Source organism: Parambassis ranga, chromosome 16, assembly GCF_900634625.1.
Source record: "Parambassis ranga chromosome 16, fParRan2.1, whole genome shotgun sequence".
In the NCBI taxonomy this organism is placed as follows: Eukaryota; Metazoa; Chordata; class Actinopteri; family Ambassidae; genus Parambassis; species Parambassis ranga.
In genome coordinates, this window is record NC_041036.1 from 9,226,297 (window position 1) to 9,251,658 (window position 25,362).

At 40.7% G+C, this 25,362-nt stretch overlaps 1 protein-coding gene across 1 annotated transcript; it reads right to left on the reverse strand.

The window, feature by feature from the left end:
* Positions 1 to 17,573: 17,573 nt before the first annotated feature.
* trmt11 (tRNA methyltransferase 11) lies at positions 17,574 to 25,273 on the reverse strand. The gene is made up of 13 exons (XM_028425380.1): positions 25,175 to 25,273; positions 24,683 to 24,748; positions 24,486 to 24,559; positions 24,270 to 24,351; positions 24,088 to 24,180; positions 23,867 to 24,001; positions 23,630 to 23,786; positions 23,461 to 23,541; positions 23,200 to 23,364; positions 22,771 to 22,843; positions 22,378 to 22,512; positions 19,649 to 19,769; positions 17,574 to 17,873 (listed from the first exon to the last, which is right to left on the reverse strand). The coding sequence occupies exons 1-13, from the start codon at positions 25,250 to 25,252 to the stop codon at positions 17,733 to 17,735; spliced, it is 1,401 nt and encodes a 466-aa protein (XP_028281181.1). The 5' UTR covers positions 25,253 to 25,273; the 3' UTR covers positions 17,574 to 17,732.
* Positions 25,274 to 25,362: the final 89 nt, after the last annotated feature.

Sequence of the window (25,362 nt, forward strand, 5' to 3'; positions counted from 1 at the left end):
CAGTAAAGTTAAGAAAATGAACTCCTGAGAAGAGGTTTGCTGAAAGAGTAAAACCTAGAAGGACGTTTGTTTGCATTATCACAAAGTGTTTATATCAACATCGTGCCATGCAGTACAGCCCTGTGTGTGTGTGTGTTGCTTTTTTTCCGAGACATGCTAGGACTAGTTAATTGGGGACAGGACCTATGTCTTCATTTGGGAAAAAGCTGATTTTTGGGTCAGTGGTTAAGGTTAAAGCTGTGGTCAGGCAAGTACTCATTGTGTTAGGCTTACTCTTTAGGAAATGAAAGTAAATAAGTGTACGGTAAGTCACCTGAGTAAGATTCAGTGTGTTTCTGTGTAATTTGGATGGAGTATCTGACAAGTAAAACCATTAGACCTAACAAGATCATTCAGAAAATCTGAAACCATTTACTCTTCTGAACAACACACTACTGTTCTCCAGTTATAGGAAACCTAATCAAAAAGTAATAACATTACTTCTCCATTCATTTTTGTATTTGTTTGAAGTGTTTCATTTCAACCTAGCAGAAGACAGACTCCCAAGAAGAGATGGATAACTTTGACATGTTTGAAAAGCTCATAAAATTCGGAATGTTGTGCGAAACTGTTGCTGTAGCTGTTCAGTCCCCTGACACCACAAGCTGTATTAACTTCTGTTTTTAATCTTGGCTGGGTTTGCCATAAACAAGTAACTGGGTAAAAATTAGGCCAGGGTAAAGAGTTAGGTAGAAATAATATTAAAACACATTAATTCACAACATTGAACACATTCTACAAGGAAAAATGCTCCAATCACACATCGGCTCCAATGAGTGCCCTCCCATCAGCACCTAGAGATGCACTCAGAGAATTACACTCACATGTTCCATTTTCAAGGTTTGAAATATCGACCTTATGTTACACTCCTGGTTATGACATGCTGTATCTAATTGTCATCTAACTCCAAGTTCACATTGTATAAACAGGTCAGAGTGATCTTACACTCTTACACAAAAATACCAGTTTTACTGCTTATTTTCTAACCATGCTTAGAGGAAACAAAAATAAAAAATGTGCTTTTCAAACCTCACTGCATACTACAAAAAGCTATAGCAAATGTTCCTTTTCCTCAGGTGAACCACATCCACGCAAGAATAAATCCCCCCTAACTACCAGCATACAACAACACAGCTGCAATAGCAAAAGCCAGCCAGTCCATTCCTGTGGTGTCAGGGTCTGGGGGTGTCAAGAGAGCTGACCCCCAACACACAGCAAATAAAACTGATTTACTGCTGCTTCGCTGGCTGCACTGCACTTTATAAAACTGTCCTAGGCAAAGTTATGACCCCAAGTAACACATGCATAGACAGTCACACATAAACACTCACACAGAGAGTGACACACACATACAGAATCATGGGCACAGGGGCACTGAAAGATGGATGGAAATGTGCACAGAAGTAGACCCATTATTGTACATGTAATCAGATACTTCTACACAGACTCACATGTGGAGAACGACAAACAAACCTTTTAAGGAAAAGAATCAGAAGCTGATAACATCATCATGGAAGTTTTTTATAGACCTGAAACATGACTTAAACTCATGAGTCCATGTTGTACTTACTGATAGAACAAGATTATTTTAAATCAGCAAGCGGTGTTAATGAAAGATAAGAGAAATGATTGCATGACAGGGCAGTAAAATACAGAACGGAGTGGGAGAGTTACCAAGCACTTGTGTGTTTACATGAGTGTGTGAGTTTTGTCTCTGCTGCAGTGCCATGCTGCAGACATGTTGTGTAAGGCCAAGATGCACTTTTTGGAAGTGGAGAGAGAGCAGAAACACAAGGGGAAAGATTATTTATCGTGTTTTTTTATGGAGAGTTTCTGTTTATTGCTACAATTCTGATTTGTGGGTGCACAGGATTTGTAGCAGCTAAGAGTCTATTGTCATTCTTGCACAATCACTATAACAATGAAGAATCTACTTTTGCATATTATGTGATGTCATTACTACACATTTGTGCAACACACACTCACAGACATGCGTGCTCTGATAATACAGTATGGAGTTGTACGTTAAATCTTCTTGGTTTTAGGCCATCCCTCCTTTTCTAAAAGAGGAAAAGCAGAGCCATCAGCTCATGAGTTTAAATCACCCACCACTGCCACACACTCCTCTCGACCAGTTCATCCCTCCAACCTGCTGCCTTGGTGGATTGCTGACACTAAGCAGATGCGCTGCGCTTTATCTTGTCATGACACAGAGCTACTGAAGGAAACTCTTTAGTAATCAGATGTTCAGCTGAATGTGATTTTCAGTACTCTACTTGATACCTCATTAACTGCAGGATTGTGTGTACTGGAAATATAATAATCTGATGACACAATGTCTGAGCTTTGACATTGAACAGATGCTAATTGAGTTTCCAGTTTCATCAGGATCTGGCCAACAGGATATCAGACCTTTGGGCTTTTTTATTTTTTGGTTTAAAAAGAGATAAACACAAACAATCAGTGCATGCAGCACTGCAGCCTTTCAGTATCTCAAAAATGATCATGACTAAGCAGTTGTGCTTTGTGTTATCTTGTCATGGTACAGTGCTACCAAAGTCATCCTCTCAGTTTTAGAGGCCCCTGTCTGCTGCCCTCCTTTGTGGCCCATGACAGTTCTAACAGTTCCCTGATTAACAGCAGCTGTCAGTGTAAAACCCATTATTACTATTAACTTGTTCTTGTAGAGCCACTTAGAGAGATGTGGAATGCTTAGTATAGGGAATTTAATAGCACTCATGCATGGCAGCTGTATGTTATTTTGTTATATTGTGCAGGTATGTGACCACAGCACCACAAACACCTTACGCCCTACTAAATTTAGTGTTTGCTTGTTGTGCATTATGACATCCATTCTAGGCTTTCAACTTGATGTTTGTGTCACATCTAATTAAGCTGTGGTCTGTTGTTACAGGCTGATTTGTTGTATTAATGTGTGTGTGCTCAACATTACAAAGGAGGTGACATAGTCAGCATGTGAGCTATGAGGGAAATGTTGCCACAAGCATTGTTCACCTTGTACCAGTATGTATGTTCCAGACTGACAATTGTGCACACAATACACACAGGATCAGTCGTGTCAATAAATAGCAGTCACTACTTTCTTTCTAATTACACAGACATTTATATGACATGTGTCAGTGTCTATCTCTGTTATTCTATTTGTCCTCCACACCCTCCATCCATGCGGTGTGGTCTAGCCATGAGATCTGAACTACAGATTCCTGAAGGTGGGTGTAGGTCTGATCCTACTCTGTCACCCAGCGATGAGAGGTGATCCTGGGATTAAAACTCTGTTGGTTCAGGCTGGGTCACTGGAGACAGACTGGGGCTGGCAATGAGACAGCAGCAAGAGCAAGAGAGAGGGAGGGGTGATAGGATGGGATGCAGAGAGAACCACAGAAGAATGAGAGGCGGGGAACATGCTGACAGAGGGCAGACAGATACATAACAGCAGAGAAGCTGGATTGCAGACAAAGATTAATTGATAACTTTTGTTGGAGTTCAGTACATGTGCCCAAATTAAAGCCACAACTACTCAGTAATTGTAAAATATTGTGAGAGCAGTATAATCTCTCAAACTAACTAACAAACTTTGTCTTGATTGTGAGGCTGCATATCCAGACTGGAGACAATGATGAAGTCATTTGTGATTCGCCCGTACCATCTATTTTTGAGATAAGCTGCTGTAGGGCAGTTGAAGAGTGAATCAAACTAGTCTGCATGAGACCTCTTCAATGAACAGGTGCAGCACCTATTCTGTTTCGAACAGAGGTCATTGTCACCCCCCCGCTGAGGGGTGGAGGGATGAAGGGAGGGATGAAGTGACTGGAAGACAGGACCCTTCAGTGCTGGTTTGGTTTGACAATGGGTTGCTTCTGCCTGGTTGAACGGTGCATTTGTGTATGAAAGGAGTTGTTAGAGGTGTGTGTGACTGAGATAAATAGAAGAAAAGAGAGAGAGAGAGAGAGAGGAAGAGTTACCGTGTGGAAGTACTGTCGCCCCACCTCACAGAGACATACACACAGAGAATCTCTGAACTGTGCTTTGACCTTGCACTGACCTGAGCCTGTATCTGGTTCACCTGTCCACAGGGGATCTCCTCATCCTGCTGTCCACTCATCACTTTCTGTCCAACCATTAAGCCTCTGCAGTGGCAAACTACACAGCAAACTAGCACTGTTAGCTATTGTTATTCCTCGTTTAAGACGTATTAAATGTACTGTCATCACAAAATGAGTGTGTAAGATAAAAGTAGAGTTACTACAGGAAAGCATGTAGGAGATTAGAGGGAAGCACACCAAACTGATTTTTTAACTTACAGCCTGCCAACTATGGCTAATCTGTCTAACACCAGACAGCAATCATTACTTAACCCAAGCTTTAAAAAATCTTCAGGAAGTAGCAGTTAAAATAAGAAATAGGGAGGATCAGTAGTAATGTAAAGTGATGTACAGACAAGGAGGTGTCATCTAAAAAGCAGTAGTGCCATCCAAAGTTTTAAGTGGCATCTAGAGCAAAGGCTGAGTGATGGAGAGGGGAGAGCTCTGCCCTTACCTCTGCATGACACCCATCCATCCACCTTCGTAACAGGACCGCATCAGAGCGGCCAACAAAGGCAGCTGGACTGGTTTGAGCTGTGCACTCACCACAATAAAAGGTCAGGGAGAATATCCCTTCGCGGGTGTGTGATTGTGTGTGTATTTCATGACAGAGACATCCATGGTTTGGTCTACTTAGCCTCTGTCCTCTCATCAAAGGATGCAGGTGAGAGCAGCATTGTGGGCTCTGAGTTCTCATGTTACCCTTTCAGCTCAGGGAGGGCACATCAAAGAGAGGTGCTTGAAGAGTGCAAAATACATGCACTCACATGCGCACACACAAAAGCATAAAAAATGCAGGAACGTATGTGCACACATACATAACATACAAACGTGCTGGGCAGAAGAATGCATGCACGTCTGGTAGATGGATACATTGTGTAACACATCTTTTTGTTCCAACACAGTACTTGGAAAACTATAGTTTTTATTTTAATATAGTATCTTTCATGTCATGTAAACCATGACTGTATGTAATCACTAATATGCCTTTGCAGTTCTCCCTGCTGCTAGTTTCAAAAGCCAGTCAATCCCCATAGGCTCACATAATAAAATGGCCAACTTTACAGTAGACATACAATGGTCAGAGCCTCCCACAGAGTCTCAAAACAGTGCTTCAGTAAACTGCTGACAGCTGACACTGTCCACAATTATGAACTGTCAATGGGTGGGGCAAAGTTACTGCCAAAACTGCTGGTCAGTTTATGAAGATGAACATATAAGAGTGAATACTTCCACGAAGCGAGCACCATATTTGTTAAGGTAATAACCCAGTTTGACAACGAGCCAAGTATACGACATTTACTAAATGTGATAGTTTTTCATTTGGTTCTCTCTAGCCTGCAGATGAAGACAGAGGATCATAACAATGCTTACCGAGCTTGAAAAGGCCAAGTGCCTCTGTGCTTTTTAGAGATCAGTGTGTCAGAGAGATTGAATGATACAGGTCAGATGTGTATATGTGTTCGCGATACCTCAGTGTGCGAATAAAAACAAATCCTGAGTCAACCCACTTTCCCAAAACCAACCATCATGCGTGTTCCATTTTAGGTTTTGTAACATTGTATTAAAAAGCTGAACTCCATGAACTTTCTGTCATTTGAAACCTGATGGGAGCCTGCACACTACAACCAGATTTACTAACATCATTTTCCATGGTGTCTAATTTTAAACTCTCCCAGTATTTGTTATAGGAAGTGTACTGTGTTGACTTACTGAGTCTAACATTCTCCATATATTGACTGTGAAAATATGAATTTAGAATACACAGCAGCTGAGTGGTGGCGATTCAGGACCAATTTGTGTTATGCATGCAGCTTAGAGCATAATTTAAACATTGTTTTTGAAGAAAATGTTTTTGTGTAAACCTGTTTTTCACATGACATGTCAGTAACATAAATATGTCAGTGTATTAAAGTGTGTCTTAGTGGAACTTTTGTCCAGTGTGAATATTGCTTATGTATCCAGAATTTAAGTGTAACATGGCAGAACAATTTTTAAGTTCTACTGAATTAAGGCAAATTTGTAGCAAATATTTGTATTTCATGTTTACCTATTTACCCAAGAAAACGTTAAAAGACACCAATAAGTTTAGAAGATATCCATCTGTACTCAAAGAAGCAGAACCATGGCCGTCTCATTTTCCGATGTGAGCACCTGTGGAGCTGATTGAGAGCCTGATGTGCTCTTTGTGGTTTGCCTTTTTTTTAATAAATATCTCTGCTTGCCATGTTGTGAAACTCTTAAAGTAACTGAGGTAATGTTTTCCACTTGGTCAGAGAGCAGATTTGGTCTTGACAGAGTTTGGCGTATTATACAACTTTTGAAGTCAGATCCTCATCTGATCTAACGTCTGTTTCGGTTTCTGAGACACTATCTGTGGCATCGTCAGCTCTCAAATATGCATTTGGAATGATGTGAACTGTAGCCAAACTGTAGATTCATCCCTGTTGGAGGAAGTTCTATTATAGTATAAACAAGAAGCCATTTATCATTAAATATATAAACTGTCCTACTTTTTGAGGATGGAAGGATGGAGGAAGTGCGTGTGTGCATCTATGCACTGTGTTGTAGCCTGCTAAATCCATATGACTGGCACACTGTCAGAAAAAAAGGTTAGCCAGCAGTTTGACAAAAACACTCTAGAACACCATACATCATACATATTTCAGGAATCGACCCTATGGTGCATATCTTAAGCAAACGTGTAAAGATCCTATATGTCGTCCCTCTTTTAGATACTACTAAATACTTGTTTTAGAGAGGAGTCACTCAACATCTTTTCCTTTGTCATCATCACATTGCTATGCACCCCCCTGTGGTGTTCACACCAAGTACATGTAAAACTGGAGTAGGTGTCGGCTGGGTTATCTCCTATGAGGTAGACATTATCTACAATGAGTACACATTGGACTACTGTGTCTGATCTGTATGTATTGTTAGAGTCATTAGTAATCAATCTATTCTGTTATATATGTGTGAGGAGATGTTGCAACCAAGATATTTGAACACAAAATGTGAAAGCTGGGGTTCATTTGATAATTCCCTTTTGTTAGTTGTTAGTTATTTAATCCTTCCTATCTGTAGACATTATTATAATGTTTTCCATACGCCCATTGCATCAATAGCAAACAGAAGAAAATGCAGAAGTGTATTTTTTTTAATAGTTTCTTTTCAGACACTTCCATCACGAGTCCTTCTTCTGAGCCCAATAAGTGATGTCATCTCTGATTTTCCCCCTCTAATGAGGCTCACTGCACAATGGATGGTGTGTTTGTGTGTTAGTTCGCACAAACACAGGAGTAGTGGAATAAATGCCAGAGTTAGTATTTTGGCATTTATATGTCATTCCAAAAAATGCCTTAATGGAGTTGCAGCTGTGACTGAGCGCTTTAGAAGGATCAGCTTACTTTACCCCCAAAAATGTTGTATGCTCAACCCACACGGTCAACTCTTTAAATGATGAATGATCTGCCGCCGGAGGAGAACCATAAGCAGTCTTGAGTCTGTTTCACAGTAGCAGTGACTCTCTTAACTCCTAGGTTATCCACGCTGACAGGAAAAAGAGGCAGAAAAATATAGAAAGACAAAATGAGAGCAACTGACCTGACAGGTAGAAACTAGTGTTACTATCATCAGCAAGCTGGGACACAAAATTTAACAAGGGAAGATTAGAAGATATGGATAACCTTTAAACAAAGTGAAGCCTGTGCATATATCAACCATATACATGCTTATGTTTTATGATAGGCTCCATAAAGCACTCTGAGAATGCTTTTACGCTTTCCCAGAGATGGCCTGTTTGTTGCCTTTGACATGAGCTGAAGAGGAAAAAAGGCCTGTAAACACTGTATACCTACAAGTTGTTACATATATACAGCACATACTGTACTTGTTACACTACTCAGACGAAAGAAAACATGGTGTGGCAGGATTTTGCAATTTGTAAATTTGTTATGCACGATAAACAACTTCACTGATCAGTTACCAACCAGAGAACTGGATGCTAAATCACAGAGCTTCTATTGTCAGCCCATGTGTGGATCTGATTCCCTGCTAAAGAGGGTGTCAGGCAGAAATGCAGCACAGTAGTCCATTACCTCACATCTTCAAAGCCTTTGCTGTATAGTAGTAGGCATGAAGTGGATTTTAGAGGGTGTTTTATGTCAATTAGTGTTGGTATTTTTAATCCCAACTGGCTTGGCTTTAGTGGTCAGGGTGAATGGAAACAGGTGGAAAGGAAGGAAGAAATGATAATTGTAATTTGTGTATGTACTGTATTATAAAACATTCTCTTATTTACTCACACTGCTCAGTCTATGATGGGGACCTCTGTTTAAACATCATGATCCCCTGTGGCTGCTGTTGTTCAAACTTTGCAACACATAAGGAGAACCCACTGCTCACCTGTTTGGGATTATCTAAGCTAATAGAGTTAAAGGTCCATGTAGGACAAAAACAGTTCCGCACATCTGTTTGCATTGACCTAACTTTGTGTAAGTCACTTTTATGACATCATATCAGTTTTCTTCCATCTGTAACTCTAATTTTCACACTCAAGATCCAAGCATAAACAAGGATTATATGCATGTTTACAGTATCATGGATGAACACTGTCACCAAGTATTTCAACATACTTCCGGGTGTCAACCTGGTTTATAGTGTTTCTCTGCTGCTGCACTACTTTATTCCAAATTTAAATATCTCAACAGCAAATGGATGACCATGGATGCCATAAAGTGTTCTAGAGAAATTCATGGTCCCCAGAGGATGAGGCCTATTGACTTGGGTCATCCCTTTACTCTTGCCACTGTGACTAGAAGTGTATTGGATCGCCATGTAATCTGGAACAGACATTCATGTCGTACACAGGATGATTTGTAGTAACTTTAATTTTTACGCCTTTATCAAGGCAAAATAGTCAATTCACCTTGCTGCTTACTGCTAATTACCACTCAAAAAGAGGTATTTACACCCCACAGTAGCATCAGCATGTATGACAAGCATGAATGAATGAATGAATGAATAAAGCCTATGTCAACTTTTGTTGACAGAAACACAAGGTGTTAAATTTTGGACACGTACAAAATTGTTTAAGATTGTGTATCATCAGTGTCAGCACAAACATAGTTTCCGTTCTGTTCCACCAACAACTTTTTTAACGCTCTTTCCAGAGACATCTGCTGTCTGCTGGGCATACATTCTCAACATTTGTTTGGTGACATCTTAACAGTGGAAAAATGTACCTCAGTTCTGGGAACATGGCAGTTGGTGGTGATGCCATTTTTGCAAGAGCATTCAGCTATTAAGAGCCAACCTAACAATGGTGCTTTGGATTTTGCTTGCAGCCTCGTAAAAACGACGAGCATCTAAAGCCCCTCTCTGCATCCAAGCCTTAATTCATTCCTTATAATGTAATGCTTCCCCCACCACCACTACCACCACCACCTTAGGGAGTGCTGGCAGCAAATGAGACGTCACCTTCTTGCCTCCTACATGGCATGTCTGTTTTTTATTACAGGTTGAAAGGTTTTTTTTCATTCTTTCCCCTCCAAACTTTCATTACACAAATGGTTCTTTTTTGGAAATAAGTATATGATGATAAATGACTGCTGGAAGCACACACAGTGTTACACTGCGGGCGCATGTACCTTTTGATGAAGAATGGAGGGAGAGAGGTCCGAGCCTGGTAAGGTGGAAGAAGGATGAAGTCCTTTTTTTCTGGTAAAACTAAAGGTTCCCTTGGGACCATTTCAATTAGTCATCGAAAGGTAAATTGGTCAGTTTATTTGACTGAAGGAGAGCAGCTTTAAAGAAAAATGACTTCAATGCTTATGAAGTCAGAGAGGAATTTCTCGCCCAGCTCCCTCCTATTAATGCAGCCGTGTGCTTTACATGTGCTATTGGAGTAGTGCATAGCTATGTTTCCCAGGCAAACCATTTGATATCTTGAAATGGAGCATGCCTGCAAACATAATTAAAATCCATTATGTCTTATGAAAGCAGTAACCTTTCAGAAGTCCTTTGTGTGGCTCAGATTGTGGTGTAGTAGCTGTGTTTAAAACAGATGCAGCCTGTTCCCAGTATAGTGTGGACCATTCTGAGAAATACTACCAGTGGAAACACCCACTGACACCTGCCAGCCATGCTCACTGTAGCTGCAGGTTGGCAAGTCTCCAGTCATCCCTCTCTACAACATGAGAGCAAACTGATTTTGCTCTTAGAAGGTGTTAAGCATCTAATAAGGACTGAGAAAAAGGACATGACTCCTTTTATACCCATTTAGAAATATCTAAGGAACATAACCACTCAGTTTTTGTGTGTTTTCAGCAACAAGCAACAAGTATTTAAAAGTCAAGTTTGTTTGTTGTAAACTAATGACTATGGTTAATTCTGTTGCCAAATGGTTGGTAAAAGACAAGAAAAGTCATTCACCTCCCATTGTTGTTTGCATTGCTGGCGCATGTGTTTGTGGTACACTATGAGAAAACAGAGATCATTGGTGGTCCAGATTCATGACTCAACAATCGAGTTATTTCATATTTACTGTCGGTCTTTATTCACTCTACACACGCTTGCATACATTTACTGAAACATCTTATGGTTGTTCTGTCACCTGTCACAGTGATCACAGTGCTCTCATCTCTACACACATCACTTACTTTGGAGAACTTCAAAAACCTCTGTGACGTCTCTCTCAACATCCTGCTGTGCTAAGTCCAGAGCCATCTGGCTCAGTTCAGAGGAATCACTAGTGGCTTTGTAGTCTGAAACCTGCCAGCAGACACTATATGACTTGATAAATGATGTAAATGAATGTCAGTTTGTATCAGTTTAAAAGGTCAACAAGCTCAAATCTGCACTGATTTGGTAAAATAATGTATTCATTGAATGGGCAGGCAGAATATAGAAAGCAAATAATTCAAGCAAAGCTATAATAAATGTCTGGGCCTTTGCTGACATACATGCAGAAATAATCAGCCCCTCCTTGACGGAAAAACAACAGCAGGAATCATAGTATTTGTCAGACCATTTAATTTCAAAATACTGTTTAAAAAAGAGAGTTGAGCTTTGCGTGAAAAACCCACGCCACAATGACACAGACCCTGTTACACCTTGATTCAAATCAAATCCAAACAAAGCAGTCGGGTGGTTTGGGACTGCTGGTGCTGGGTGCTGTTTTATGGCAGATGCTGAATCACTGCATGAGTGTGGCAGGTGGGAGGTAAAAAGTAGACTTCAGTGGGGGCAATCTGGAAAGATGCTGTGGAAAGCCCCCGTGTTACTGCACAGAGTCAAAAACACTCACGCAGGCGTGCAAACATGGTCGTGGGTGTGCGGACACACATTGACATGCTCCGACATGCACACGCAAAAGCGTACACAAACAGATTTTATTTATTTAGATTCATAAAACCTCAAAATGTTCAACAAAGTCTATGCAAGAATGAAATTTAAAAAAAATCAACAACAACAAACTTTTCATCATGCGATATCCAAACACACAAAGTAAACAAATGAAACCAACTTCCCACCACCCTCACATTCACACACTATAGATTGTAATATGCAACCTACATTTACATCAAAGCCTTTTTTTAGTTTTCCACGTGAATGAGTAAATTTGTCTTTCTTCGTTTTTTGTAGTTCCCTGTTTTCCACCACACAGTAAAATCAGAGAACAGATGCATTTTACATGTACTGGATATCCCAGCAACCTGGCAGCTGGAAAGCAGAGCCACCAGCAAGGTCTTGTGCGGTCTATGATTCGTTTATGGTCTTACGGCAAGAGGTAACATAGCAACATTGTTTAAAAATCATAAGAACAGAACATGAGGCATGTTTCTCTGTTTTTTTCTGTGGTTTGTTGTCCTTTTCAGCCCTCAATATCAATTCTATATCAACTGTTGACTATGCTCCAAGTCCAGTCCTTTTCCTGCAGCACCGTGCCTGCTATTGCAGAGTGAGTTATATAAAATAAAATATATATATAAAACACACATTTAAGTACACATGTTCTTCTCAACAGGTGAGAGACAACACAGAGTACAGACACTTCACAGTATAGTGCTTTCTTTCTGTACTGCTATATAAAACAGGGCTGTTATAGCTCAGGGCTGCTGTAAATGCTACATGGATCAGAGTCAGTGTTGGTCCTGGTCTGTGCCAAGCCAAAAAGCTGTAACAACAAGAACAAGCACTAAGTCAAATCTGCAGGGTTTATTTGGTTTGAGTTCCACACTGTCAGATTCACTGGCGAGGAAGCTTTGGCCACACAGCACAGCGAAGAGGAAAATGAAGTTAGAAAAGTGCTTCATCCAGGCACTTTCATACATACCTATTTGTCAGATCAGCAAAGCTAAATGGAAAAATATTATTAAGTTGCCAAAATACTGGTATTATGTATGACTTGTTATAAATATCTTTGTTTTAATTGAGACCATACAACAATATAGGTATTTTCCATTTAGCTGCGGATGAATATTTACCCTGTTGTATGCATCAGAAAATGAAAGCACAATTTTCAAAATCTTAACTTTTGAATTCAGAAATTAAATGTTGTTTAATATGGATAGAATGTAGAATGAAACCAAACCGTGGTGAAGCCACTTGATCTGTGCATTTTGTCGAGCTTTGTAGTGTTACTATGGTGAGGATTGGCTTAATGCAAGGTGTTTTCATTTCATTGGGATGCATATGCTGTGGGAGATGTATTGCTCAGAACTCGAGGATGTGCAGTGTCAAGCATGTTGGAGTTGTTTGGATGAGCGACTCTCTATAAAACTGTTCCTTTGACCAAAGCCAGGCTCCGTGTTTCTCTTGCTGACAGCTTTATAGTAAATGAACACATAAAAGAGTGGTGTTGATCTTCTCAGCTTTCTTGGTAAGGAAGGAAATATTATGACATATTGACTTTTTTCTTTCATGTTAAGCTAAACTTGCATTTTGTGTGAGATTTCACATTACTGCACAGTACATTGCAAATCAAGCTTAGAAAAGTTCTTGTTTTACTTGTCTGTCTCATACTGTCACTAATATATTCTCAATATAACTATACTTGATTATTGATCTTCCCACTTGCTATATCAGACAATGTTTCCTTACTTATGATATCTTATGATGTCATCATATGGTGGTTCGATCCCAACTCCTCCCTAGTCATTATTGTGTGTCCTTGGGCAAGACACTTTACCTGCACTGCTGGTCATTGTATGACACTGCTTGGCAGCAGCCTTAAAACAATTTCCCTCTGGGATTATTAAAGTATCTAAAAAACATATGATATCTTTTTTAATGTGATCCAGACCTAATGAAGATTAGACTATTTCCATTTATACTTCACATTTGCTTGTTAGCTCCCCCTTGTAAGCTAAAGCTTAGTATTCATACATACTAATTAAAGATGACAGTTAGACAAATACAACATACACACAAGCAGGATCTCCCTGATTCACAGACAGAGCCACACTACCAGGCGTGTCTCACCTGTGCAGAAAAGACAGGTGTGAGTGTGTTGGTAGCCAGGAGGCACCTCACAAACTCACCCGGCACTGATAGGGGTGTGATAGCCTTCCTGGGTCCCAGAAGAAAGAACATTTGAGTAGCATGCGTGTTTCCTGGCCCCGACTAACGTACACCCCTATGGACAACACATTCCACTTAGCTAAACAGCCATGTGAGCTGTCGGTGTGATTGGCAAAGTACATATCTATGGGGTTAGGGATGTTCACAGACACACAACTGCCAACAGTACCCCTACACCTCAATCGGACCCTCCCAGGAGGCACTGAGGTGCATCGCTGAAATTTGAACCCTGCACAGACAGCACTCCTCGCCTTTGAGAGGCAGAGCAGCTCATCCTGAAAGATGTAATTTCTCAGGGAGAGAGATGATGTGGGGGGTGCAGAGACCATGCAAAGTGGGCTGGAGGTGAAAGAGATAAAGAAGGGACTTTAGGAAAAAGAAAAGGAAATCTGCTGGCATGTATTTAAAGCGGATGATTTAAATTGCAAATGAAAATATCTTACAAAGAGCCATGAATTGAATGAGAAAGTCCAAAGTACCAGCAAATAAATCACATAAGCACAACGAATATTAATATTTCCTTTGGCAACACCATTTTCCTCTCACATTGCAAATTCATGTCAGTGTGAGGGTGTGTGGCAGATTAGTTTCCAGGTTGTTTCCCATACTTTGAGCCCAGTGCATGCTGGGATTGGCACCCAGGTATCAATGGAAAATGTATGAATGGATAAAAAAATTTTCTCATAATATGTCCTCACTGGTGTCTTATATTAGACTCACTTAAGAGACATTAGTGGTTTATGATCCTTGCAAGAGTAGAAGAGGAAATGTGTCACAGCCACTATGTTTGCCATCTTGGCTGTGTGTGTGTGTGTGTGTGTGCGCGCATACCCACTTGGCAGTTAAGAGTCATTAAAAAAGGGCGTGAAGGAGCCATCAAGTGGTTTCTTGTCATTAATGAAGAACAGCACTAACAACCACAAGAGTCCTTATACACACAAACACCATAAACACTAAATGATGACATATGCACACATCCAAATACACTCATTGACTGTTTGTCTTTGGCTCTTTACTCGCTGCTGCTCTCTGCTACAAACACTTTTTTTCCTCTTATTTCCGGCTGTTATAAGTGTGATGACCCCTTGAACACATCAGTGCATGTACACACACCCACACACTCTTAGACAAACATGTAATTTTACAAAATCAACAATGTACATGTGAGGTGCTTTAGAGTACTTCAGGGTCACATTCTAGAGAAACAACCAGGAATAAGGAGCTTTACAAACCACAAAGTGAATTTTTGTTTAAATGAACTTTAGGAATCTGTTATATAACCCTGTATGATGATAATAAAACCATCATCATGGCCATTGAGAGTGTGCTGTGGATAGGTGAAAGAAGGATTAGGAGGTTGTGTGACAAGACGTTCAGTCACCCCTTGTACTTCCTGGGCCAACAACCCTCACTACTTTTAGGCAAGTATCTTAAAGAGGATGTCGTGTGTTCAGAGCTGCTCTGCACTTTCTCAGCCACAGCTCTATCACTTCAAAAGCTTAGGCCCTGAACTGTTTGTTTACAAGCTGCACAGCATTGATTGTATAGCCAACAGTCTGTGTGCTAGATTACAGCACATTCAGCACACGCAGGAACTGCAGAGTAAGCTTTTCACGCCTTCTCTGCTCAAGGCTGTCATCTAGTGGCTCTGAAATCACTAGTGCCAGAAAAAAGAAGCCCTGGTCTGGCTGGAAAACTGACTGAAACGTACTACAAAACCTTTAACCACAGATATTCTGCTCTCCTATCTTCTCTGACTGGCTTGTCATCATTCCGCATCTTCTTCTTTGCACTGTATCCTGAGCCTGGTTTGAGTTTCACACAGCTGTGTGAGATGGGACTCCTGTGGTGATTTGTAGCACAATAATGGCTCTTCCTCTGCTGCACTTCTCCTCCCAGACATTGAGATAACAGTTCTCACCTTACCTCAATCACCATCTATAGGCGCTGAGCAGGGCTTCACGGGGTGGGTGAGGGCACTGAGGTGACCTGAGGGCGGAGGAGGCAAGGCGAGAAGGGGTGGAGGACTTGCAGGTGTCCAAACTCCTCTGGCTATGGACAGGTGCACAGCACCTGTGCCACATATGTTCATATGTCTGTGTGTATTTCTGTGAAGTTTGGACACCAGCTGTGCTCTGTGGAGTCTCTCCCTCTCGCTTTCACACACTTCACCCCTGTGTTCTGCAGCACACACACACACACACACACACACATACACACACACACACAGTCCTGCTGCTGAAACATACATATGTTCCATGAGGTGTCCCACACTTTTCTGTAAATCAGGCCACACAGATCAATGAGGTATCAATTCAATGAGATCAAATCACATTTACAATTATTCAGCTTTTAGGTTCTGTGTATGTGGACTCACTATATATGGCATAGCTGCTGATTCAGCAGGTTTAAGGTCACCTTTACACGGAGGGGAGTTTAATGAGGAGTCATTGTTCCAAAACAGTGGTTCTTCTCCTACAGGGAGTTCCCCTTTGAGAAGAGGAGAGGGCAGAGGTGAAGCACATGAGGTGGTAAAGGATTTTTAAAGGAGAAAAGATGGACTGAAAGAAGGATAGAGACACTTTTATAAATCCTACTTAGATAAAATATATTATTACACATATGGTAGTAAATAAAGTACAGACAGAGCCATCTTTTGTTATAGTGAAGCTATTAGTTGGGAATGATAAGACTATCATTTAGTCAAATCATTTTATTATCACTAAATGACATCAGGAAACTGCTCTGCTGCAGTTAGCATCCAACATAAAACAAAACCAGATCTCACAAGTACACACAAGTATAAACACATGCACAAACAGAATTTCCTCAGCGTCTGGACAGCATTACGTGGTGTGTGTGGAGAGGAACCCCCCCTCCCTGAAACACACACTCCTTCCCCCTCCCTAATTATAGTCTGCATCATTGGAGACTGCGAGCTCTTGAGAGCATGTTTTATCACTGTATTGTGGCAGCACAAATACACACGCACAGCCCTCCACAAACAAAGTAACAAACAGCAGCTGCATTAAAACGACCATCTTTAACATATAGGGACCTTCTGTTGTGGCAAACATGGCCCTCATTTGGAGAGGAAGAAAATATCAAGACTAGGAGGACAGGAGTGATAAGAAAGATGAGGCAAGGTCTAAAGGAATCATCTGATTTTTCTTGATGATGATCGACAACAAAAAGGGGCACTGTAGGGAACCGTAAACAACACACACCACAAATGATGGCGAGCCGCGTATCATGTGATGGTGCCTGGATACTCTCCCTGTGAAGCAGGGCGAAGGGGGAAGTGCGGTGAAAAGGCAGAGGCCCAACTGATAAACAGAGCAAAAGGGTAATGCACATGAAGGCCTGCTGTGCTGCGCTCAGAAGATGGATAACGAGCCAGCCTGCATGTAAACTGTGGTTGGAAAACAACAAAAGCTGCTGACTAACTGTAGTGGTGTGTGGAGAGGTGGGGACGCCCTGTCATTTGGGAGGCCTCCACTCGCCAAAGCATGCTTCCTTTTTCTTGGAGTTAAAGCAGGACCAGGCCTGGAAATGAACATTTAGATTCTGTTTTTTTGTTTTGTTTGAAAGCTCTGAGACTCAGCTGTACCCTTCTTAGTAAATAACAGGCTCATTAAAGGCAATAGAAATAGGAAATAGGAGTCAAAATTGGAGGGCAGAGTGTTTACACATATAGATCAGTTTGAAAATGCACCATGTGGTAATGCCATTGCATTTTGGGGTATTTAGCTTGCAGCAAAAAAACATATGATGTAACTATCCTAGTTCTTTACTGTCTGAATGAAAGTCGACATTAGTGAATATTTCCAACACTACAAAAGACATTTCTATAAAAACAAATTAAAAAGAAATTTTATTTATTTGCAAAGACATACAAATGAAAATCAAAAGTTAGTTGGTTATAATTTTTGAAAACTTTGAAACTGATTAAAAGGTTTTCTGTTTTCTAAAAAGACACTCAAAAAACATTTAAGCTCATTGATTCGTTCACTGTCCGTTGACCTCAGATATGTTGTCCTCTTTGCCACACTTTTTGTTCACTCCACTGAAATACTTCTCTCTGAAGGCGTTGTGTCCTTGGTAGGGGCTGAAACGTGGGTTTGATAGATGAGCCAGACTGTCCACCTCCTGCAGAGACACAAGTATATATGATATTGTCCTCAACATCTTTGCATACCTAAAACACTTAAAACAAATATGAAATGAACCAAAAAAAACATTCTAATAGTTACTTACATATAGATCAATGTAATATTGTGTCAAATGGTGTGTACTTTTCCCATATTTATGAGAACAGAACTGTTAACAATGTGAGTCAACTGTTGTGAATCCCTACTGCTAAGCAGTTTGTCTTGGCTGTTAAGTAGCTGCTAGTCGACTGAGGCATGAAGGGAGATGTTGGGAAGAGGAATAATAAGTTGAGTTGAGCTGGAAGTGATGATTCCATTGCCAGGCCTGTAATCTGTCAGTAACACCTCTCTTTTGCTTTCCAATGCTGCCAAGCAACCTGGAAACAGTTTCAACGACCATTCTGAGGGGGAGACTTCAGTTAACGACACTGAACCTAACTATGACCACAAAATCAATGATAAAGAGACAGCACCACATAACTGAGAACAGAATATAGCACATAACATAACACTCTTTACACACGGAAAGTTGGACACCAGTAGATGAAAATGCAAGAAATTTATGGACACTAAACACATTATGTCACATCCCATAAAATTAAACAATATGAGGTTTAACTGGAAGCATTTACAGTAATTAGGACAGCTCCTTCGTCATCACAACACAGACACAGTGTGGACACACACACGTCATGACAATACAAACACATTGAAGTGTTGACACACACAAGGCTGTGAGGCCTGGTGCCAAAAGATGTGCAGTGAGGGCTATTTTGAATGCAAAAACTGTGTGACCTGAAGAAGATAGCAGTCAGATAGGATCAAACAATTGTGTGTGTTTGTGTGTTATACACAGCCCTTTATGGGAGCAATTTGGGGTTTTGAAGTGGAATGGATGTCAGATACAAAGATGGATTGTTTTCCATACGATGCGTGATTAAGCTATTTAGGGTTCCAGTATAAAAGAAATGAGCCAATCACAGCCAGATGGTGAGGATTTACCCCAGACAGACCCAGAGACACCAACACTTCCAGTGGGATGACATGTAAAAACATACACATGCTACATACATGTACATGACACATACTTATATGGTTACATTTACAAGAAGAAAAACATTAAATGCATGAAAGAACAGACAGGCACACACATGCTCTCAGTTTACATAAGCTACAGTTGTATCTGTGTTGCTGTTTGTGTCGCATAGTAAATACATATAGCACAGCATGCACACAGGTTGGTACTGTGCAGATATGTGGTCACTTAGAACTGTGGAACCACAACACATAACTTAAAACAATATATTTAGGAAGTTGTGTTTCCCATCAAAGGATGAAGGAAATTAGATTATATGGTCAACTTTAGAGCCACACACACACACCAGAGGGAAATGTAAAAGCTTAAAAATGCTTTGTTTAATCTTTACAGTGATTAGATGAACAGCAGAGTTCATAAGAAAAAAGAATCAACAGTGCAAAAGAGCTTTTTGAAAGAAAGCAGCCCACAGCAATCATATGTGTGCATGCTCACACATAGCCAAACCCAAGTATGGAAAGTAACACTGGGAATATCATTTCTGATTGATCTGCAGATTTTCCATATTATTATTTTATACAAAATAAGGAAACCGCATTTCGTCCCACTGTAAGTGGAAAACATTTGACATATTTGGGTAAAACGGTGGCTAATCATTAGCTACTTCTTTCAATCAACTGCTGTAAAGTTTTGTTTATGCTGTTAATACAAACACACGCAAAATCATATGCACACACCTCTGGCTCTTTGACCTTCTCCATAGTGATAAGGCGTCGTGAAGTGTGACTGGAGAGCGTCTGCTCACAGTTACTGATGAGCTGAAGACATGGATGAAGAGGGACCATCTCCTCACAGTACCTAGAAAAGGGCCGCACACACAGTTACTGACAAATTTTCTTCATCTGAGTTGAATACATTTCTAAATGTGTAGGAATGTCTAAGTCCCTTGTGACAAAAATTCAATACAGATTTTGTCTGGAGCCCATTAAAAGGCCGCCAAGATGCAGACACACACTAATTCTGTCAAAATCACAGCTTAAGTTTTGGCAGCTTTTTTCACAGCCCACTCCAGTGCTTCTTCCTGTTTTTCAAATAAACAGTAAACAGTGGATCAGTGCAGTATAGCTACAGCTGCTGGAACTAAGGTAGTTCATTTTGTGGATGATGGAGCTGGAAAAAGTGAATGTGACCTGACAGGTTGACTGCTGGCTCTGTCATCACTAGCCAGGCCAGGTTAGGGCCAATTAACAGAGAGTGATGTATGTGTTTACATATTTGTGTCAGTAGCACTTTCTCTGTCCCACCATCACAATAGCAACAGATTTGTACATGACTGTTTTTCTTGTTGCCATGGGCACATGTGGACCTCTGTGGCAACGGGATGTTTGGTCGTCACGGAAACTAGTGGTGATGCAGCCGGGCTGTGTTTTTCGGCTGTCAATCAGGAGATCCTAATAGACAACCTGATGTTTTTGCTGTTGTAAACACTTCATTGAACTTTCACAAAAAACTGCACTGCCTTTTTAATCATTAGGAGGACTTTCCTGCCTAACAACTGGTGCCTACATTACACAGTGTTCAATGGGAGATTCAGGAAGTGTCTTTGTTTTGACAGTAGTAGCTAATGCAGGCTGGAGCTGCTTGTATATAGTGGACCAGAGAGTCACTCTTTGCCATGAAATTATTTGTTAAATAATCTAACCAGTGTGTTCTTATCCAGAGTGTAAAATGGCCACCTCAAAATGACAACATTACTACTGCCTTGCTTCTAACAACACAGCAACTTTATATCTTTGCTTCCATTGTTTATGTTGTAATTAGGTCACTTTATGGCTATGATGACTGATACATGCATCATCAGTCTTGATACTTTTTTTACATTTATTTTTTTTTAATCGGGTAAAAGGGAAGAGAGTTTAAGCGGTCTGACCTGGTCTAGACGCTGTCTTCTGCTGACAGGACTTTGTGTCACCTGTCATCACACACACACACAAAGCCCCCCATTCTCATGAGGCAGGGAAACACACAGTGTCCCCACTCTTTCTATCACAGCCGCAGATACACGCATACACACACACACATACACATATGCCAGGGCAACCTGATATCTCCCCTGTAGAGCCCCAGATTAAACCCAGGAGACAGGCTACGTCTGGGCTTACACACACAGACATACACATCTGAAAACACACACATGCAGGTCAGTCTGCGGACCATAGAGGCAGATAGTTCATATATCTGACTTGCATGGCCTCAGATGTTTATTTTGGCAAGGCACTCTGACAGGCTGGGAGCTCAAGCGCCAACGAGATGAGTAGCAAAGACAAATGTGTGAACATGATGACAAATGTATGCATGTGCTCATACACAAGACCACACACATCTGTGCATATTCAGACACATTAAATGATAGCAGCAAAAGTTGAAAGTGTGTTTGTACACACACAATCACTCATGCTAAAAACCAGAGGGTGCAGGATTATCTCATCTTCTTTTCCAGTCTTGTAATCAGTGACCAGAAAGTGTTCCAGCCCCGTGGGGCTTTTCTGCCACTAACGTCCGTTGCTGCTGCACTCTGTTGTGGTTCATACCTTTACAGTCGAACACCTGCATTCACAGTCAGCACTTCACCTTCTGCTAATGCACAAAATATTCAACAATGCACAACTTTGTTTCAGAAAAGCTGTTATCTAGCTAAAATATAAAGAAGCTTCAGCACTCTCAGTTGTGGTTTGCTGCTGTATGGGCGGGAAAACCTCAACACACCTGCATACTGCTCTGTATGAACAGGGACTCACACAGGTGGTTACACATTGAGGACAATGTTTTATGAGAATGTAAAAGTGCTGAGGGGAAATGCCAAAAGTTAGAAAACCAAAGTGGGAAAGTGTGGTGGAAAGTCTTTTGTGAGCCAGTCTGCAGAAAGAGCTACAGACACATGCCAGGACTTTTAAAGCGTTTAGCAGCTTGTGAAACTGATTAGTTAAAAACTGATTAATAAGCAGTCTGTGGTGTGCCCCTACCTAATTCACAAAGCCAGAATTAATTATGTGCACCCATTAGAGTTTACAAATGTAATTATGTCTACATTGTAATCACTCTTTGCTTAATGCTGTTTGGTTAGTTGGAGAATTAATTAGGCCATCAATAGATTAAATGTAGCAGGTTGTGCTCACAACAAGCCTGCATTGTGCATTCTAGTTATATGGTATGAGCCTGCCCCCTATGGTTAAAAATCATTATTGAGAGAAAAGCAGCCAGCTCTATTCAGGCCCATAAGGATAATCATTTCCATGCATCAAGGCATGTTTTTAAAAACAAAAAGCTCAAACAAAAATTAGTCCAAACACAACTCGGCAAAATTAACCTGGATATTACTTTCAAAGTTAAAACATGGAAAAATGACAATAGCAGTAGATGAACCATCATTCTGAAAATGCTTCATATTCTGATACTGTTTACTCACTCTGGCCTGTAGACTGGCAGCCAGTACACAAGTCTCCCACCCATGACCAGGTGGTGGGCAGAGAAGTTTAACAGATCTGTGAAGATGTCACTCAGGTGGTACGCCTGTGAGACAGGGACGTGAGACTCCACATACCTGGGCAGAAACATTAGGAAATAAAAGGTTTAGAACAGAGGAATGAAAGGAAAACATTTTATAACAAAAACAAAGTTCTAAATAGACAACAGAAAGGCAAAGAAATAGTAAAGAAATAGATAGAAATCTACAAACGTGAATCATTCTGTAGAGAGCTGACATTTTACACCTATCGTGTGAATTAGTGTTTGGGCTACAGACTCAATGATGATTGACATGTTGACGGAATATTAAGTAATAGTATGGCCAGTTACTTACATGCCATCAGGGGGTTTAGAGGTGTCCTTGTGGGAGCCCGTTTTCCTTGTGGACTCACGGATACCATATGGCGCTAAAAACAGAAAAGGAACACAAGAAAAACAAATGCTTATGATAGAGGAAGTACTCAGTCACCAAAGATGCTGGAGAAAATGTTTGCTACATGACAAATCTTACAGTTCTAATGCTGCTAAATGCAAAGGTATGTGTAAAAAGTCAAGCCAGTGGAAAGACTGTTGTCCTCCATGTAATCATACGCATAATTAGAGATATGTTGTATATGTTTTTATCAAGGTGGATCAGTCATTGTTATAGCCCCCACCACTTATCTGATGGTCTACTGTTATAGTTTTACTGCATGTACCTGACAAACAAATAATAGTAGCAACAAAATTCAGTTGTTGGCTTAAATGTGACCAAACGACCTACGGTCAGTAATAATAGCATCAATGAAAGCAGCATTCCTCCACACAGGCTTAGATGCATCTGACACCATCACATCCAAGTACATCTTCTCTGTTCCGTACTGTCGCAGGTTGGCCCTGATATTCTCATCTGGCCCTCGCCACGTCTGGTTTTTACGACTTGATCGACCTAAAACACAGATTCAGCTCAATCTCAGCATAGGAACAAGCTGAAGCATAACTCCATGCCTGGATGCAAATCTGTGTGGAACAAATGCAACAGTACCTTTGCCATGGATAGTGTTGTAGTCAATATCAGTTCCACATACATAAGCTCCAAAATGGGCACATGCTACCAAGAGGCTCCCTGAAACAGATTCGCACAAAAGAAAAGTTCTGATACTGTGTGTACAGTGTCCATATAAATGTGTGTGTTTGCGTATGGATTAAATTACCTGTACCAACAAATGGGTCAAAAACAAAATCATTCTCTTTGACCTTGGCATGATTAGCCATAATGAATGAGAGGCCGGCATCCATGCTGGTGTTTCCAATGAAATGTCTGTTCTTCACACTGTAGGAGCGAATCAGTTCACGCTGACCATTTGCTATCTATTGTAAGGACAAACAACTGTCAGCTGAGGGTCACTCCTCAACACTTGCAGGTTAATAAGCAGTCAAATGTATCTCACCCATCTGCCAAAGTAGATGTAGTTAGGATGCTCAGGAATGTTGTTCGGGTCTGTGCCATAATCCTCCAACAAGCAGAAGATGTGCTGAGGGCTCTTCAGACTCACTGTGCCCTCGAAGGGAAGATAATCCATAGCCTGGAGTTCAAAATGTGACATTCTGCATATTTAACACTGACACACTTTGTTGTTGACACAATGTTTTGCATTCACTCAGTACTCACATCAATCTTTTTGATTCTGTCTGCAAACTCCAATGTTGTGTTGAAAGTGTAAACATTGATTCTGTATGTGGAGTCTTTGTGCATGAACGGCTTCTGCGTGGGGTGTGGGGGAAAAACAGAAATTAAACATTTAGCTCCAAATTTTATATTCAACCAACACATAAAGCACTAGCATTACAAACCATTTTCTCTAATGGGTAGTTCAAGAGGGATGTTCTGAGTTCAGTGTGTGTTGGTCCGTGACCCCACAGTTCAAAAGCAGACCTGCAAGGACAAGTGCATGAACAAGAGCTACATGACAGGGCCACTGGCAAGTTCTGCGACTACAATGAGATTTGTACAGTTACCCCATCACCAAAGATACCAAATCCTGTCTTTTGTACTTGCAGAGCACTCACTTCGCACAAACGGATCTGGCCATGATGCTGCGGACATCCTCCTCGGACAAGCCATCCAGGCACCAGAAAGGAACCTACAGTTAAGTAAAGAAATGCAGTTACAGTGGTGAAATGGAGTCAACAGAACAGAAACATTCTTAATGTTAAACAAGTTAAAAGTTTGTATTGGAAGCAGCACAAAGGATTTATATTCAAACCTTTTCTTTGAAGTTCTCACAAGGACAGAATGGTTTTGCCCTGAGAGCAAGCAGAGCCTTGATTTCCTACAGAAATCAGCAAATACACCATGAATATTGAGATGTTCATGGTGACATATAGATGTGAAACATAACAGATTCACTAAATAGCGCAGAGAAGACTAAAGATGTAATTACCTAGAATTGACAATAATGTTTATACTTAGTAATAACCACACATTTGAGGTTAATTATGAGAACTAAGTCACAAACTGAGGTCCGGTGGAGACATGTGTTATGTTATATAACACACACACACATATATATATGTATATATTATTAGCATGAAACCAAAGCCTGAATCTAATATACTTTTCAGTTTGAGTTAGCAGCTAGTAGCTAACACAGCACTACAAAGGAGGAAGGAGGGATTTGACCAAAATCGTCGCTACTAAAAATAAACATTCCCGGCTAAAAGCTAAAGCGAGATTGAAAGTGTGTTATAAATATTACCGGTAACCTGAAGTCCAAATTATCATGGGCCAGATGAAATAAATACTGGAGGCATGATCGACTACTGGAGGTGGCCATTTTGGTAGCGGATTCAAAATACGTCCGACGTGAAACAAGCGGCCTGTAAAACAAAGTACCGCTTTCATACTGTTTAACCATAAATGGCAGAAAAATGAGGGATGTCCTTT

Bases quoted from the DNA above. Each gene is read 5' to 3' on its own strand.
- trmt11 (XM_028425380.1), bottom strand. From the start codon at position 25,252: ATGGCCACCTCCAGTAGTCGATCATGCCTCCAGTATTTATTTCATCTG. The intron at 24,749-25,174 runs GTAATATTTATA...TGATTTCTGTAG, and splicing joins ATTTGGACTTCAGGTTACCG to GAAATCAAGGCTCTGCTTGC. The intron at 24,352-24,485 runs GTGAGTGCTCTG...TTGTCCTTGCAG, and splicing joins GCCAGATCCGTTTGTGCGAA to GTCTGCTTTTGAACTGTGGG.